Source organism: Coenobita brevimanus, chromosome 1 (assembly GCF_032717465.1).
Source record: "Coenobita brevimanus isolate Jiangsu-jjx chromosome 1, ASM3271746v2, whole genome shotgun sequence".
NCBI classification, from domain to species: Eukaryota; Metazoa; Arthropoda; class Malacostraca; order Decapoda; family Coenobitidae; genus Coenobita; species Coenobita brevimanus.
In genome coordinates this window covers 11,155,957-11,173,456 of record NC_136954.1, presented here as the reverse complement: position 1 = coordinate 11,173,456, position 17,500 = coordinate 11,155,957, and the positions used below count along the sequence as shown (strand labels likewise).

At 39.9% G+C, this 17,500-nt stretch overlaps 1 protein-coding gene across 1 annotated transcript in view; it reads right to left on the bottom strand.

The window, feature by feature from the left end:
• Positions 1-2,178: 2,178 nt before the first annotated feature.
• The window catches only part of LOC145414185 (glutamate receptor 1-like), a 337,109-nt gene continuing 321,787 nt past the window's right edge, over positions 2,179-17,500 (bottom strand). The window contains exons 13-17 of the mRNA XM_080283792.1: positions 17,154-17,263; positions 14,308-14,506; positions 5,947-6,191; positions 5,141-5,246; positions 2,179-2,475 (exon numbers count right to left, since the gene is read on the bottom strand). Of these exons, the coding sequence (XP_080139918.1) occupies positions 2,179-2,475; positions 5,141-5,246; positions 5,947-6,191; positions 14,308-14,506; positions 17,154-17,263 (957 nt within the window). The remainder of the gene's footprint in view (positions 2,476-5,140; positions 5,247-5,946; positions 6,192-14,307; positions 14,507-17,153; positions 17,264-17,500) is intronic.

Sequence of the window (17,500 nt, the reverse complement as noted above, 5' to 3'; positions counted from 1 at the left end):
CAGAATTTGATTTGCAGTGGGAGTGTGTAGACAAACGGGTGCTGCACATTTATCATCGAGAAATACAACAATAGCAATACATACCGTGATGCTCCTGAATGTTCCACTTTAAGAAGGTGAGAAGTGACCCATCTTCCCATCTCTCTTCCCTTCCTTCAGTAGCATCAAACTTCATACCAAGCCATCCTTCAGTCTCCTCTCCTGAATGAATATCACCATCATCATCATTATTTATGTGAATACGGTTTTATACAGTTCAGGGAAGACTATTCGAACTGAAAGGGTTGGATATTGCTTTCACATCACCTTCTCTAATAGTGCTCTGCTACGTTAAATTGAACACCCTGGTAGTAGCAACCAATTTACAATAAATAAATACATAAATAAGTAAGTAAAGTCATCATATTCCTGCCATCACAAAGTATATATTTCCTTTAGTACACACGAAACCAAGCCATCATAATGCCTCTTCTCCTGAAAACATTAAAACAAGTCAACATTAAGATGGTTTAGATTTGTCTTTTACCACCCAATACTGTTGCTTAGTCAATATTTACTTTGACTATTTGTGCCCTCCTCCCCCACCGAGACTCATAGTAAAGGGGTTCACCGCTCCACTAAGATCTTTTCCCCAAACTGAATAAAATCCATCGGTAGCAGTACAAATGGAAGTCATCTATGAAAGGGGCTTTTAGTAACTATTTCTAACATTTTCAGAACAAGACGACTTACTATCTATCTATCTTTCTAACCAGACGCCTTAATCCTCCACAGTGGGGCAATAAACGAATCACCTCCATGTCACCCTTGACTCTGTTATCAGGCAGCCCTACCTCCAACTCACCCCTTCCTCAGTCATACATCTTCCCGCCCCACCCCGCCACCTCATCTTCGGTCTGTTCCTCTTGGTTTATTCAGAGAGTCTGTTCATAGAATTTTATAGAGCTGCCAAGAATGGGCCATCCAGCCTTCTGCAGTTTTCCTCCTTTCCTATATTCTTATATTCCAATGTTTTACTCACCATTCTCCATCAATGATGTTACGAAGTCAGCTTCATCATCAGAATGCAGTGAAGTCAAATGTCCTCCTCTTACCACACAGTGTATAGTGGCTTCTGCATAAGTGGCTACTTGGTTATAAGGGACTCTGTGGACAGCCAGTTTCACTCCTCTGTAACGCAGCAGGAAGCGCGGAGGACGAGGAGTAGATGGGGAGCTGGCGGAAGAAGACATAAGTTTTCTAGTGTTATACTCGTATAACTGATCCACTGCAGACCCGAACCTTTTCGGAGGGAGAGTGACACAAGAATTAACCCTTCCTCATTCTCCCTTAGTAAGGGGTGTCTGAAAGGAGAATGGAGCATGTGAATGTCGATGCTTCATATATATATATATATATATATATATATATATATATATATATATATATATATATATATATATATATATATATATATATATATATATATATATATATATATATATATATATATATATATATATTCACCTTCAGAAAGTGCCTCTTTTGTGGGAAGCCATATATTCACCTTCAGAAAGTGCCTCTTTTGTGGGAAGCCATTATGAGAAGCTTAAAAAGCTTCTACGTATTCATTACTTTCAGTAAAACAACCACGGAAGAACTGAAAAAAAAAAAAATCCATACTGGTCCCTTATTCTTTCACTCACGTATCCACAACACTAGTGGACAAAAAAATTAATATAAGCTCTTGAACATTACATCTTTTTTCTCAGTCTCCTTCTCTGACACTCAATTTGTCCACATTAAATAACTAAAAAATGCCTTTCATGTTGTTTGCTGCGTATTAGGCTAAACTGTCAGTTTCCCCTAACTTACAGTCCCAGTTGTGAGCAAAAATGTTGTACTACTCTTAAACATATCTATGACTTATGAGTAGCTATAGCTGTATTATTAAAACTTGTGGGGTGAAGGGTACGGAAAAGTCCTCACTGTACTATAACATTTTCTTATGCAACTGGCAAAGGCAGAACTTGCATGACTTCTTGACATCATATATGACTGCATTATGTAATATGAAATGCAGGCTAATGCAGGGTTGGGGCTTTAAGCAAGGCTGCCGTAGTCCAAGGCATTTACGGGCACATGACCAGCATACTCCCCTTCACTAAAAAGCCTTCAGTCAAATCTTGGAGACTGAACCTATGCTAGGTCGTCACCCTGATTGTAATGGTTTAACACACCACCTGGCACCTTAAAAATCAGAAACATCCCCTCACTGACTCTCATTTTCTTAGGGTAGGCATACACCCTCACCCGCTCATTTTTAACAAGTAGATAAAACCCATTGCCATTACTTACCTTGGCTCGGCTGGCGTCCATTTTCGATTTGTAGCAAAACTCTATGATGGCCACGACCACTGACAGCGCCAGGCCTCCAGTCAGGATGTAGAAGATGCCTGCTATTTTGCTCAGAGTCAAGGTGCTGGTGTGGGTATACTGTGATAAAGAAAGGGCTTTCAGTTTTACACACACACACACACACACACACACACACACACACACACACACACACACACACACACACACACACACACACACACACACACACACACACACACACACACACACACACACACACATACAGAGAGAGAGAGAGAGAGAGAGAGAGAGAGAGCACCATGAAGCACAGAACAAGCACGTTCGTCAATCATGTGACCTGCACTTAGTCGTGAAACATCGAAAGTCGGGTAAAGAAATTGGAGTTGTGAGCAAAAGAAAGTGTGGGATGGATTGGAAGTTAGATGGGCAATAGAGCTGACGAAGGAAAAGTATAGCCTGTGGAAATGGGTGTTGTAGAATTAGTGGTACTGCTGCTGTCAAATTAGATTTTAAAATATCCTCCAAAAATGAATGTTAGAGGGGTATGGAAATGTGCACAGTAAGCAAGGGAATGGGAATGATGATCTAGAAATTTGGTGGACAAAACATGCTTACAACATTAGTTTTTCTTTAATTCTTCTCATTCTGTTTCCAATAAGACCTGACGTAATAGTTTCTCTGACAGTGTTTAGCAGAGCACATGACAACTCTACACACATTACTGTAAGCGGGTATGACCCATAGTCTGTGCCAGTTTGGGATACTGGGAAGAAAACTAACTGACTATCGGTTAGGTGAGCGTATCAGGGAAGATATTTCTTGCAAAGTCACAGTCTTTTCTGGAATACAACCATGGGAATACTCGGTCACATAAGGGGAAAAAGTTGTCAACAACCACAACAACACCAAGGGAATCCTGGACACATTTAAACAAAAAATCACCACCACAAAATTAAACCTGAAGGGAGAACTTACCTGCCTAACAAATCTTCTCTATAACAACCATAACAACAACAACATAAATTATCTTTGTAACCTTGTCAGACGAACACTGATACAACCTTTCTGAGCCAGGCAGACGACGTCGATGGTCATTATTTTTGTACGAAATGTATCTGTATGTGTCTGTGTCGAAAACTCAAATCGCAGAAAGTATTGGCTGCAGAGGGAAAAGTTATTAATAAAAGTTGTTTAGAGTCACAACTTGAGTTCACATGTCACTCAGCCAGCACTGGAAGTCATCCATGATAGATACACAATAGTCAAGCTTTCATCTAAGAGTGTTTTTACAATCTACCTGGCTCATAGATAACGGGTAGTCTTGTCTTCACTGAAGTTCTTCGGTATGAAAAGTACCCTCAACTAAATAAAAGCTGCTGGTGGTGGCACGAAAATAACAATGTCCTAGCACTGAAGGGGTTGAGAGATGAAGCCAAACATGAAGATAGCAGGGATATAACATCAATACATATACTGTACACACATATACATTTACACACATACTTTTGTATATGAATATACTGTACATACAAACAATTGTATATATATATATATATATATATATATATATACGTGGGAGTTGTTGTATGCTGATGATTTGGTGCTGATTGCAGAGAACGAAAGGGAGGCGGAGGAAAGGTTTAGGAATAGGAGATATGGTATGGGACACAAGGGTTTAAGGGTAAATGCGATAAAACAAAAGTGATGATATTATAGGGTTGGTGGCGGTACTGTCAAAGACGAGGGAGAGTGGCCATGTGCAGTTTGCCACAAGGGCATGGGAAGTAATTCCATCTTGTGCAATGTTTGTGATAAATGGGTGCATAAGAGATGTAGTGGTATCAGAGGTAGACTGTGAGATAATGCTGATTTTTATTTGTACGGCGTGTCGGGGAGAGCAGGTGGAGATTGTTAGACGTGAAAGGATTGAACTTGCTGGTGAATCTCTTGAGAGTGTGGAAGAGTTTTGTTATTTGGGAGACATGTTGTGTGCCGGAGGTGGGGCTGGAGCTAGCTCTGTTGCTAGGGTGAGAAGTGGTTGGAAGAAGTTCAGGGAGCTCTTGCCTCTCCTGACATTGAGAGGACTCTCCCTACGTGCTAGGGGGTCTTTGTATGCAGCATGTGTTAGGAGTGTAATGCTGTATGGTAGTGAGACCTGGGCAGTGAAGGAGGAAGATATTCGCCGGCTCAGACGTACAGAAATGACAATGATTAGGTTGATGTGCAGTGCGTCCCTGCGTCCGAGGCCTGGAGGGGCTGGGTTTACGATGGAAGAGTTGAGAGGTAGGATGGGACTGGAATGTATTGGTGTTGTGATGAGGAGAGGTAGATTGAGATGGTTTGGACATGTGGAGAGGATGGGATATGATAATTGGGTGAGGAAGGTGAGAAGTGTTAATATTGGGGGTGGGGTTATGAGGGGTAGACCGAGAAAGACATGTGACGAGGTCATTAAGTGTGACCTCAGGGTTAAGGGGCAGAACAGGGAGGCTGCAATGGATCGTGCAGCATGGAGAGCCGCCATTAGGTGACCAAGGCCGACACATGCAAGCATGTTGGAGCCTTTAAAAACGAAAACGAAAACGAAAACGAACCTGGTACATAAGACATTATACCGGTAGGGCAACTCTTGCACATGCTTGTAATGCGTTTAAGCCTAAAATCACCATTTTGACATTTCAAAAGAAAAGTTTTCAAGGGATACTACTACTACTACTACTACTATTAATTATAATAACTGCCATACCACTACTATTATTACTGCAAACATGGGGGTGCTAACCTGCGTATCTTTGCCACATTCCGAATTATCGAACCACCACTTGTTTTTTAGTCTGAGTAGGTCTCCACTCTCCTTCAGGCTCAGTATTGCCAAATTGAGGCTTTCCCTGTGGACAGTAGGTAAAGGGGATGATTAGAACAGAATAGTAAGAGTGGGGATGAGAATGAAAGAAAAGGAAAGAGTGACGTGGGTAGGGGATGGAGAATCTGGTAACTTGTGTGTGTGGGGGGGAGGGGGGCACATGCGTGCAACATAAAAAAATACTATATAGGATCCCACACCACAATAATTGTATTGTTAAAGGACAGAAATCTCCGCCTAGCTAAAGCAATTTATCGACAGCTCATCTTCATCCCAGTACAACATCCTTATTACACACGTGCTTTGCTCTGAAATACATAAGACCCATTAGGCTTCATTCGGCTGTAGGCAAATACGCCATGACACCAGCGATACCCCCTCACCCAGCCCCAATTTCACGACCATAGTAAATTCGGCGCCTGTGCATGAGTGAGATAGGTCTGAGGCATTCCATATGGGGCCTCAGGTAAGTCTGTCGCCTTAAGTACTTCTGTGTACCCAGGTCCAGGTTAAGTCCGATTTTTCATAATGTGGCAGGGGAGTGTTCATTGTACTCTTCATACCTATCCAGCCTAGGAGAGACTTTTTGAGCTAGAAGTGTCAGACACATCCCCCAATAACCAGTTCTGTATCAAAGATCATCCCCATGCAAGACTATAGCAAAATTATGTTCCTGAGCTGAACAGGTCAAACAACATTCTGGCTATGACATTTTCTGTACTCACTTAAGCGGCGAGTGTGGAGGGGTGGCCACGCCGTACCCATTGGAGTTTAGGTTATGTCCAATCTTCATGGTGTCGCAGGGACGCCGTCCACTGATGTAGTCGTTCTTAACACTCTCCAGCAGAAAGGCGTACTTGCCCTTCGACGTTCGTACCCGCTCGATGCCCTCCTCGTACGTGGATGTGAATACATGCTTACGGGACGACATGAACTCCCACATTCGACTGTACACACTTATCTTTGAACGCTGTAAAAAAGGGTGAAAAAAAAAAAAACACCTGTATAATCGGACTCAAGAAGAAAAAATGGTCATGATACAGAGGGACTAAAATAGTTTGGTAACAGCAAGAAAAATATTGAAATACACAGTATTCACGAACGGTAAGGTGAAATCGTACAGTGATAGGTACATTAAAATATGCTGATCCCCTCACAGTGCGTGGAGGAGAACAGATTCTTGCAGGAAGACATATGAACTTTTATGGAACCGTAAACACTTATCTTGGAACGCTGAAAAACAATAAAATGGACTGGAGGCAGGAAGGATGCATAATCGGAGGTGTAAATCATAGTTGAAGTTGAGGAAATGAGAATTTGGGACGTATTGGGGAACGAAAAAGAGAAACCCAGCAAAATCTTTTTTGGGGGGAGAGAGAGAGAGAAGGGGGGGGGGATGAGGGAAGCAGAAATGGTAGAAGACATAACATTAAATTGGGAGTGGAGATGATGCCATTTTTTCTATTCCTCTTTTTTTTGCCAACTCAGGTTGATTCATATGCCGTACATCAAAACGGTATATCACCTGTGCAAAAGCATTCTATAAAATAGTCGTCATTGTCTACGTCACCACCATCATCAAAATCACCACCACAGCAATCACTACCATATCCATCACCACCATAGCCATCACCACCAAAGCATCACCATCATCCAATCGATGTGTTCACCAATCCACCCTGAAGTGCTGCTGGAACCTCTTTTTTCCCTTCAATCCGATTCGATTTCATTTGTTAAAAAAGATCTCGTACCAAAGAGGTTGATGAAGGCTATGCTTAACCCTTCCTGTTTGAAATGTCCGGGAAAAAAAAAAATCTGGTAGCAGCAAGCAAAATGGAAAAGATGTCAATGGTTCTTTTGACTTGACCCTGATTTTTGTTTTGTTGCAGTATTTCACTTAACTCGGTGGCAGAATTATACAATATTGTGACTCCTTAACCTTTCCACAGCACTTCTTCATGACTAGCATCATATTCTAGTGACATTCTCTTGTTAAAATTCAGTTTTGAAGGTAGAGAAAAGGCAGTTTTAGGCCAACTTTGAGTAAAGAGTGAATATTGAAAAAGACACCCCTTCAATCCAGTGACATGCTGTTCACTGAATTCTGTGTAGGGCAGTTCAAGGGACAACAAGCGGTTAAGACAATAATCAAGAGAACACAAATTATTATCAGAGTGGGTGGTATTGTAACCCTTGTCAATTTTTAGATATCTGTAATTACAATAACCAGAATATACATATATACAGAAGCTAAACCAAAAAAATTGAACACAATGTGCATCACAGTGCAAGCTTAAATGTAACACTCGATGATCAATTTAGCACACTAACCCTCAATGTCTTAGTACTACAGTATATCCAATGTAATAGTGTTTTTATGTAAAACTGCACTGTGCTTATCTAGTAGTTATCGGTATCTAAGTATCACACATTTACCATACGTTCTGTATCTAGTTGTCACCATATCTAAGCACCACACACTTTTACCTAATGTATCTTTCTTACTTATCACAATGTTTCCTTAACTGTTCACCAAATAAACCACACAGTGATAATGTACATCTAGGGAAACATGAGTGAAGTACCGAAGCAAAAACAAGAGGAGACCCAATTTACAAATGGCTGCTCTATCTTGTTAGTAGTTCCTGCCCATCTGCATTACTACCCTGGTCACCTTACGTCACACTATCGAAATGCCTTGTACACAACTTTACACATTTTCCCCTTCAAACACAAACCTGTAATAAACAAACTGCATATACCACGATCGTAACTCCACATGGCAGCTAAAGAAAGAGTGATGAATTCCAACAATCACAATATAGTATCAGTGTATGGACTGAACGAGGAATATATTCCAGTACTCAAGTCTATACCCAAGAACGTACCATACTGTATTACGTTTAAAATCCTCTTATCATGATTCTGTGTTCATATAACCATGTAACCTACACGAAATAAGTGAATTACTCCAAGTACTTTAGGCTATAGGCCAGGGAGTGGACTGCAGCACCAGTCGAACAGGGTGGTACTCCCAAGGTGGATGGAAAGCAGATATCAGAGAGATCTGGAGCTCCCGTTTCATCAACCTTCGGGACTTGATTCTGACCATTCCCCTCTGCTGAACTTTTTCAGTGTTTCAGTAACACAGAGAGTAGGCCAGGATGCTCTCCAATGCAAGTTCCTCTGTCATCAAAATACTCACTACACTTCCTATTCAAAATTTTGTTAGAACTGGCATCTCAACACCGAACCTCGAAGTGCCTAGGGTGGGGCGACCATAATAGCCCCCATCATCCAGTCCTCTCATGTTGACGACCAAACGAGATGCCCGAAACCACTGTCTGACTCACTTTTTTCATTTCTCCAACATTCGCGGTCTTTCCTCTAACTTTTTCTTTATTGAACACCACCTCCCCTCTTCTAAACCTCACCTTCTCTTCCTCACAGACAATCAACTGTCTGAGACAAATGATAGCAAACCATTCTCTGTATCCTCCTCCTTTATACTCATTTCAAAGCCAAAGGTGGCTGTTGTTTATATGTATGCAACAACATATCTTGGTCTAGAGTTCCTGAACTTGAATCTTCTTAATTATCTACTCTCTGGCTTCTGCTGTTCTCTCGCTCTCTGACTAAATGTATGTGAGTTGATTACTTATCTCCTAATTCTGTGATGAAAAATTCTTCAACTCTTACTTCTGTGATGGAACACATCCTATTAATTTCTTCTTTCTCTGAAATCTCCATTCTAGGGTGATTTCAATGTTTACCACCATCTTTTCTCTCGTTTCACTGATCCACCTGGTGAACAAGCCTATATCTTTTCTACTTTTAGTGACTAGGAAAAGCTTGTACAGCACTCTACCCATATCCCCTGACTGCCTTGCAGAGAGTTCCAACATACTTGACCTCTCTTACCACTAACCCGTCGGCTTATGCTGTTAAACTTTTCTCTCCGTTGGGTTCTTCCAATCACGACCTTAGCACCTTAACCTGTCCTATCGCTCAAGGCCTGTGGACCCTCCCAAGAAGTGGCAGCTTAGGCACTTTGGAGCTGCTGACTGAAAGGTCCTCAGGAAGTACTTCTTTGATTTTCCCTGGAATGATTATTGCTTCCATGGCTGGGAGCCATCTGAGAGTGTTTCATGCATTAAAGAGGTTGTTCCCTTGGGCATAGAAGCAAACGTTCCTTTCTCTTCCTGTGACTAATGCAAAAAAAAAAAAAAAAAAAAAAAAATCTGGTTTAACCACGCTTGTTCTAGTGGAGGTGGCCACGTGGGGGCATCATAGCACGCACACTCACTCGCTGTGGCCACTCGGCAGACACTGACCATTTATTGGAAACAAGCAACCACAGTTCCTCTATGTTAATCCATTCAACACTATACAATATGAGTGAAATGTATATATTTATATGTATGCATGTGATGCGATGTCACGAGTTATAAACAATTATTTTTCAGATATACAGAGGGTAAATAGTGACAGCCGAGGTATCGTAGTGGCGAAACGTCTGTTTCTCAAACGTGTACTCCGTTTATGCGCAGACGACAAACTTCATCGCCAACACCACCTGCATTCATTACACAAAACTATCATGCTATGAGGTTCCATTAAGGACTTATGACCCTTATAGAACTAATCATCGTGTGTATGGTCACTGCAGACGACCCTGATTCAACTCTGTCCAGACTATGATGGCTGATGACATCACAACAATGCTATCCACAATCCCTGAATGACCAGCAAAGCATTACAATTAACCATATGACAATACACAATAATTTAGTGCTTGTGGCATTACACTGTTACCATGACAACCCACCCTCCTCTTGCTACCTTTAGACGACTCTGGGATTGAGAGAGACTTCAGACCACTTCAGAATAAAAACCTCATCACTGAATACTATCGCCTGGAAGTAAATAGAATACAATGAAACATACCTCACCAGACTGAAATTAAACCAAGTGGGATTCATACACCAACCAGAAAACACACACACACACACACACACACACTCACAATAGACTGGTTGAACGTGTAAACAAACTAGAAATGGCTTTCAAAAATGAAATTGATGAAATAAAGAAGCAGATGCACTTGCAAAAGGAAGAAATAGAAAAACTAGGAAGGGAGGCCAATAAGAAAGACACAACCATCAGTGAACTAACAGTGGAATTGAGTACACTTAAGAAGAAAATGAGCGAAATGGCAAGTACAGTAGTCAATCACGAAAGTGTTATGGAAGAGTTCAAAAATGACACAGAGACAATTAGGCAAGTAAGCAGTCTTATAGACCAGAGCAGTGATATTGAGGAGAAGATAACACAGGTGAATGAAGCTGTGCAAAGCTACAAAAATGATGTGGAAACCACGTATGCTGAAATGGTGAAAGTAAAGAAAGACTTAGAAACAAGGGGGAAAAAAGCATTAAAAAGGAAGTGAAAAGAATAATCCAAAACAATCCAAAGTTAGTCAGAGATTCAGTAGATATAAACAAATTTATAGTAATCACTGGTATAGAAGAGGAAGAAGTAAAAAACAAGATCACAAGAGACAAAAAGGAGATGGAAAATGTAATGAGCTTACTGAAAGAAGTATCAGAGGAAATCTGTAGTAAAGACATAGAGGAACACAAAAGGTTAGGGAAATATGAGAAAAGCAAGACAAGACCTCTAAAAGTGACTTTCCAGAGTGTAAACACTGTGGAAGAGATACTAAAAAATGCAAAGAATCTTATGGAAAAAGAGGAGTTCAAAAATGTATGGATAAAAAGATGCCTAACACAAGAGGAACTGGAATTACTGAAAGAGAAAAGAGAGGAAGCAAAAACAAAAAATGAAGGAAGATCAGAAGAGGAGAAGAAATTTTTTTACAAAGTAATAGGATTGCAGGTACGAAAGTGGTACACAAACAGGATGAAATAAAAAGGAGGAAGGTAGTAGAACCATGTCATGACAAGTATATAAACAAGATGATAAAGTTGATATACTCAAATGTGGATGGAATGGTATCTAAATTACTAGAGATGAATGATTATGTCAGAGAAAATGAACCACACATAATATGCCTAACTGAAACAAAATTAACACCAAGGATATCCAATGACATATTAAACTTAGAGGAATACAATATATGGAGAAGAAACAGAAATTTAAAAAAAGGAGGAGGAATTATAATATTAACTAAGAAAAATCTAAAAGTCAACGAAATAAAACTAGATATACCATCACAAGTAGAACTGAATGCAGTAGAGATCAACACATCTGAAGGTAAAGTAATTGTAGCCAATTTGTACATGCCACCCAGATCAAACACATGGGAAAGAGATGAATATGAGGACCTGGCAGAGTGTACAATTCAGAGTTTAAGATCATTACTACATAAAATGGAAGAGAAATCACAAAGAATTATACCTACTGGGGATTTCAATACAAATATAAATTGGAATACTCTAGATATAATTAGTCAAGAAAGCTGTTGGGACCAAAAGCTCCTGGATCTCGTACAAGAGTTCTTCCTAACACAACATGTGAAGGACACCACCAGAAAAAGAGGACTTGATGTACCTTCAGTGCTAGATCTAATATTTACTAGGCAAGAAAATGATATTGACAGTTTTATATCACCCTCCACTCGGCAAAAGCGATCATGCAGTACTAAATTATAACTTCAGGATAGCATATGACATAGTAAACAGCAATGACAGTTACAAAAAGAGCCTAAACTATAAAAAGGGAAATTGTCAAGACCTAAAGAGGTATTTCTTAGAAGTTGATTGGGAAAATGAACTTAGAGGACAAGATTTAAATGCTGTATATAAAAAATTCTGTGAATTTTATGAAATAGGAGTCCAGAAGTACATCCCACAGCACAAAGAAGCAGATAAGAAAATACAGAAATGGTTCAATACAGAATGTAAAAAATCAAAAGAAAGAAGAGATTTGTTGTGGAAGAGATACAGAAGACATAATAGTGAAAGGGCATATACTGTAATAATTACAAACAGGCAAGAAACGATTATACATGAATAAGGAGGGAAGCCCAAAAACAGTTTGAGGAGGATATAATAAATATAAGTAGTGATCAACCAAAGCTGTTTTACAGCTATATCAGAAGCAAAACCAAAGTAAAAGATATAATACAATCAATTACGGACGAGGGAATCACTTATACACAAGAGAAAGATCTTTGTGAAGCACTAAATAAGAATTTCTAATTAGTTTTTACAGAAGAAAAAAATTTTGAGAGGGACTATGTGGAACATGCATGTCCACACATACTACCAGATATACAAATAGCAGAAAAAGTAATACAGGAGGAGTTAAGTAGATTAGACAGAGGAAAAGCAAGTGGTCCTGATGAAATTTCATGTTGGGTACTACGAGAATGTGCAAAGGAGTTAAGTAAACCATTATTTTTAATTTTCAAGAAATCCTTGAGTCAAGGTAAACTACGTGATATTTGGAAAAAAGCAAATATTGTCCCCTTATTCAAGAAAGCAAATAGACAAAATCCACTCAACTACCGACCAGTATCACTGACCAGTGTTGTAAGCAAGGTATTACAAAAGCTTATAAGAAAAGCTTGGGTAAATCATCTAGAAGAACACAGTATGATAACAGAAAGACAGTTTGGTTTCAGAAAAGGAAAATCATGTGTTACTAATCTGTTGAGCTACTATGACAGAGTAACAAACACAATACAGGAAAGGGAAGGATGGGTGGACAGTATCTATTTAGATTTCAAGAAAGCTTTTGACACAGTACCACACCAAAGACTTTTATGGAAACTGTACCATCAAGGAGGAATTCGAGGCAAACTGTTTTGTTGGATGCAAGACTTTCTCATAAAAAGAGAAATGAGAACAGTACTAAGAGGAAATTACTCATCATGGAAAGAAGTGACTAGTGGAGTACCACAGGGTACAGTGCTGGCACCAATCATGTTTTTAGTGTATATGAATGATATAAACAGTAACACTGGAAATGAGAGCTATCTGAATATGTTTGCAGATGATGCAAAAATACAAAGGAGAATTACTAACACATACTCTTGTAAAGAGCTACAGGAAGAATTAAATAAACTTCATGAATGGAGTAGTACATGGCAAATGGAATTCAATGTGGACAAGTGTCATGTAATCAAGTTTGGTAAAAGTGGAAAAAGACCTGATTGGGATTATAAGTTAGGAAATAAAACTCTATACACATCAGAAAGAGAGAAAGACCTAGGTGTGATTATCAATAACAGACTATCTCCGGCTGACCACATCAGCGAGAAGGTACGGAACATGTATACACTGCTTGCAAATATGAGAATAGCATTCACATACATAAATGAAGACATGCTAAGAAGGATAATAACATCATTCATTAGACCAACCCTGGAATATGCATCAGTAGTCTGGAGTCCTCATCTCAAAAAGCACATAGACAAGATTGAAAAAGTTCAATGGGCCGCTACAAGATGGATACCAAGCTTAAGGGACCTAAGCTACGAAGAAAGACTAAATAAACTGAATCTACCAACACTACAGGAGAGAAGGAAAAGAGGTGACATGATAATGCTATATAAGTGCATATCAGGGAAGGAGAAAATAGACATGAATGATTACTTAACATATGGAGAAGCATCAGCAAGAGGACACTGCAAAAAACTGCATAAGAAGAGAGGTGATAAAGACGTAAGGAAATTCAGTTTCCCAAACAGAGCAATTAATCAATGGAATGCACTGCCGAATGAAATAGTGTGTGCCAAAACAATTCACAAATTTAAGGATATGTACGATAAATATGGTTTAAGACACGGAACAGTACGAGCTTGACTCATTCCTGTAAAGATACAATTAGGCAGGAACAATTAGGTAAGGTAAGAACACACACACACACACACACACACACACACACACACACACACACACACACACACACACACACACCACCACCATTCAAAACCCGATTCAATAAAAAAAAAAGTAATCTTGAACTCATTTGTAAAACTTAATCCTTTTATCTATATACCATCAGTCAACTACTCAGTCAAAATAGATGGAAAAAAAAAAAAAAAAAAATTGGCTCACCTCGAAAAACTCCATGGATGATCCCCCTTGAAGCGTGCCATACTCCACCTCAGTCTGACTGGCCAAATCGTCCACAGAGTTGATGGGGGTGACCAGCCTCTCGACGGTGAGGAAGGCGGCCAGGTTGGCGGTGTACGAGGAGATTATAATTAGCGTGAAGAACCACCACGCACTTCCCACGAGACGACCCGGCAGCGATCTGCAAGGTGAGTGGTGATGGAGGTAATATTCTGAGAGAGTAAAAGGTGTGGAGAGAGTTGTGAGGGAACGAAAGTGTGAAAGAGGTGTATGGATGATGGGGATTGGCTTAAAGAACCACCTCAAACTTCCCATGACAATGTGGAAGTACAGAAGTGGTGGATGTACTCTTCTGTGAGGGTATGAGTACAGTACATTTACACTGAGACCGGAACAGAAAGTATTCAGATACAAACTGTCCGATCGAGTAGGTCAGGATAAACCTGTAAGTATTACGTCTCGTTTCACTGGCCATGTTCTGCATAAACTGTTTCTTATTGCCACAAGCAATGTTGCTGCCACTGAAAAACGGACTGGCCACAAAATGAACCAGTGAACTTAACTTTTCTTTGTTCTTTTTTTTTTATATATATATACATATATCAACCTACATAATCGACATTCTACGTCAGAGGAAGTACATTCTGGCCTCTGTGTGATGTACCCTAAGAGGTGTGAAGGGAATCTATGAGGGAAGGAAAGTGTGTTGAAAATGAGTACGGGTGTTGATGATGTTGAAAATGACGATGATGATAATGACTGGCGTAAAGAACCACCAAGCACTCCCCACGCGACGGCCCGACAGCGATCTGGATGGTAAGCAGTGGTGATTTTATATGCTGTGAGGGAGACAGTTGGTGTGGGTGGGACGGTGTCAAAGTGGTCACCTAAGACAGAGATCGTCTTCTATAATACATTCTTATCATCTACAGACGATTTTATTCAACTCAAGAGAGATTTTTTTCGAAGAGAAGAGGTAAGATACGAGACACACTTCATTAACCCCTTTACCGCAAGAACTGCCTAAATTGCATATATCGTTTGGTGCCAGCATAAAGATTACAAGTCACCATACTGTACTGGAGGGTTACGAAGGTGGCCTCTTACATTTCATCACTGCTACCATCACATGAATGTACTGGGTTATCGAGAGATTATTCAAACTGTAGGAGATACAAGCCTGATTAGCTATACTTTTCAGAGCAGACGTGCGTCCTAATCCCGAGGTTACGTCTTTGGCTTCGTAGTACCTTCTTTTGAACGATTTGTTCTGCATACTCGTGTGTGTGTGTGTGTGTGTGTGTGTGTGTGTGTGTGTGTGTGTGTGTGTGTGTGTTTTACTCTTGTACATTACGGATGCAAAGTATATCAATATTAAACTTACAGTAATAGCAAACATGAGGAGGTTAAAAAGAAAGGCGTAGGAAATCTCGCTACGGAAGGGGTGCTGGGAAAGATACAGGTGGGGTCAAGAAAATGCGTCCTAATTGGAAGCCACTAAGTGGTAGTGTATATAGAAAAAAATAAATAAATGAAGGGGTTGAATCTGTTTCCTTTTTCAAACTCTTCCAGTCTGAGAGGTCCTTCCTGAGGGGCAGAGAAGTATGCGGTGTTGGCCATTTCACTGCAGTTGTGTGGTGGAACTGCAAACAGTTTTGTAAAAGTTAAATTGGATCTCTAAGTAATGGACAAATTAAGAGAAGCTACATCTAAGCTCCTCCATTTAGAAAAGTCTCTAGCTGAATATGATAGCTTGGAGACTGAAAAAAAAATGTTATCGGGCCAAAGAGTAAAAACAGAGAAAAGAAAATGTTATCGTAGGTAGCAGAACACTCCTTTGACATCAAACTACGATTTTTGTACTTTATTCAGGCTACCAACAGGAGAGAGAGAGAGAGAGAGAGAGAGAGAGAGAAAGGAGGTGGATGAAACACACACACACACACACACACACACTCACACACACACAATTAATCCCATCCAGTCACACATTCTCTTTTTCTGTCTGTCTCTCCGATACTCAAACATTGAATTATCAGTTATTGCAAACATTAAAGCCGAACCACCTCCACATAAATAAAAAACAATAACTAAACAAATAAAACATAGGGTTCACTCAACATCAGAAGTCCTGTCGGCTCTCCTGCTTTTCTCTCTCTCCATGGGGTTCGATAATCAGTCCATTTAATCAGCAGCAACCAAAATCGATGACTTGGTATGACACCAGTCCAAAGTCATCAGTGTCGGACGCTACGGATTAGAGAAAGGCAAAAGAAGTGACAGGACTTTTGATGGTGACGGCACATAAAGCTTGTATGGTTGATGCATATTTAACTCTCACACAGTCTTTAGCTATGTTTTTTTTTATAATTATCGAAAAGCCTATCTATAAATATTAACGTCGGACCAACTAGAAAAACACTGGCCATAAACTCTGTCTGATCGTAATACTGCAGTTGTAACTTAGCTTACACAGAAATCAACCCTCTATTGCATGAATTTCCCAAGGTGAACCAGAGACCATGACTTTGTGTGTGTCTGTCTGTGCCTCTTTGTTCCATAAACTTTTAGGATTCTTTACATCTGCAATTACCAAGTAAGTCTTTCTACCACCATAAAACCCGGACAACCGTGAAATAACCGTAACATCTGCATGGTTCGTGAATCAGCGTAACTAATTCCCACCTGTTCAGGCCAGAATTCCGTGACCCTTAAACCTGTAATCATGGAGCAAGTCTTTCCATTAATACATACAACAGACCTCCTAGGGAAAAAAATGGTTCTTATCTGTATGATGTATGTACTGCATCTATGTAACTGCAGCTCACCTTGGGCAGATATCGACCCCTTGTTGCATGAACGCCCCCAGGGTGAACCACAGACTGTTGCAGATGCTGAAGTCGTTGCTGACACTGGACTTGCCATCCATCTCTATCACCTGCGAGAGAAAGGGGAGGATAGGATATGGCTACGTATGTTATTATTATTATTATTATTATTATTATTATTATTATTAATATTATTACTATTATTATTATTATTATTATTATTATTATTATTTTATTACTATTATTATAACCAGTTACACTCCCTGTGTGTGTGCGTGTGCGTGTGTGTGTGTGTGTGTGTGTGTGTGTGTGTGTGTGTGTGTGTGTGTGTGTGTATACTTGACAGC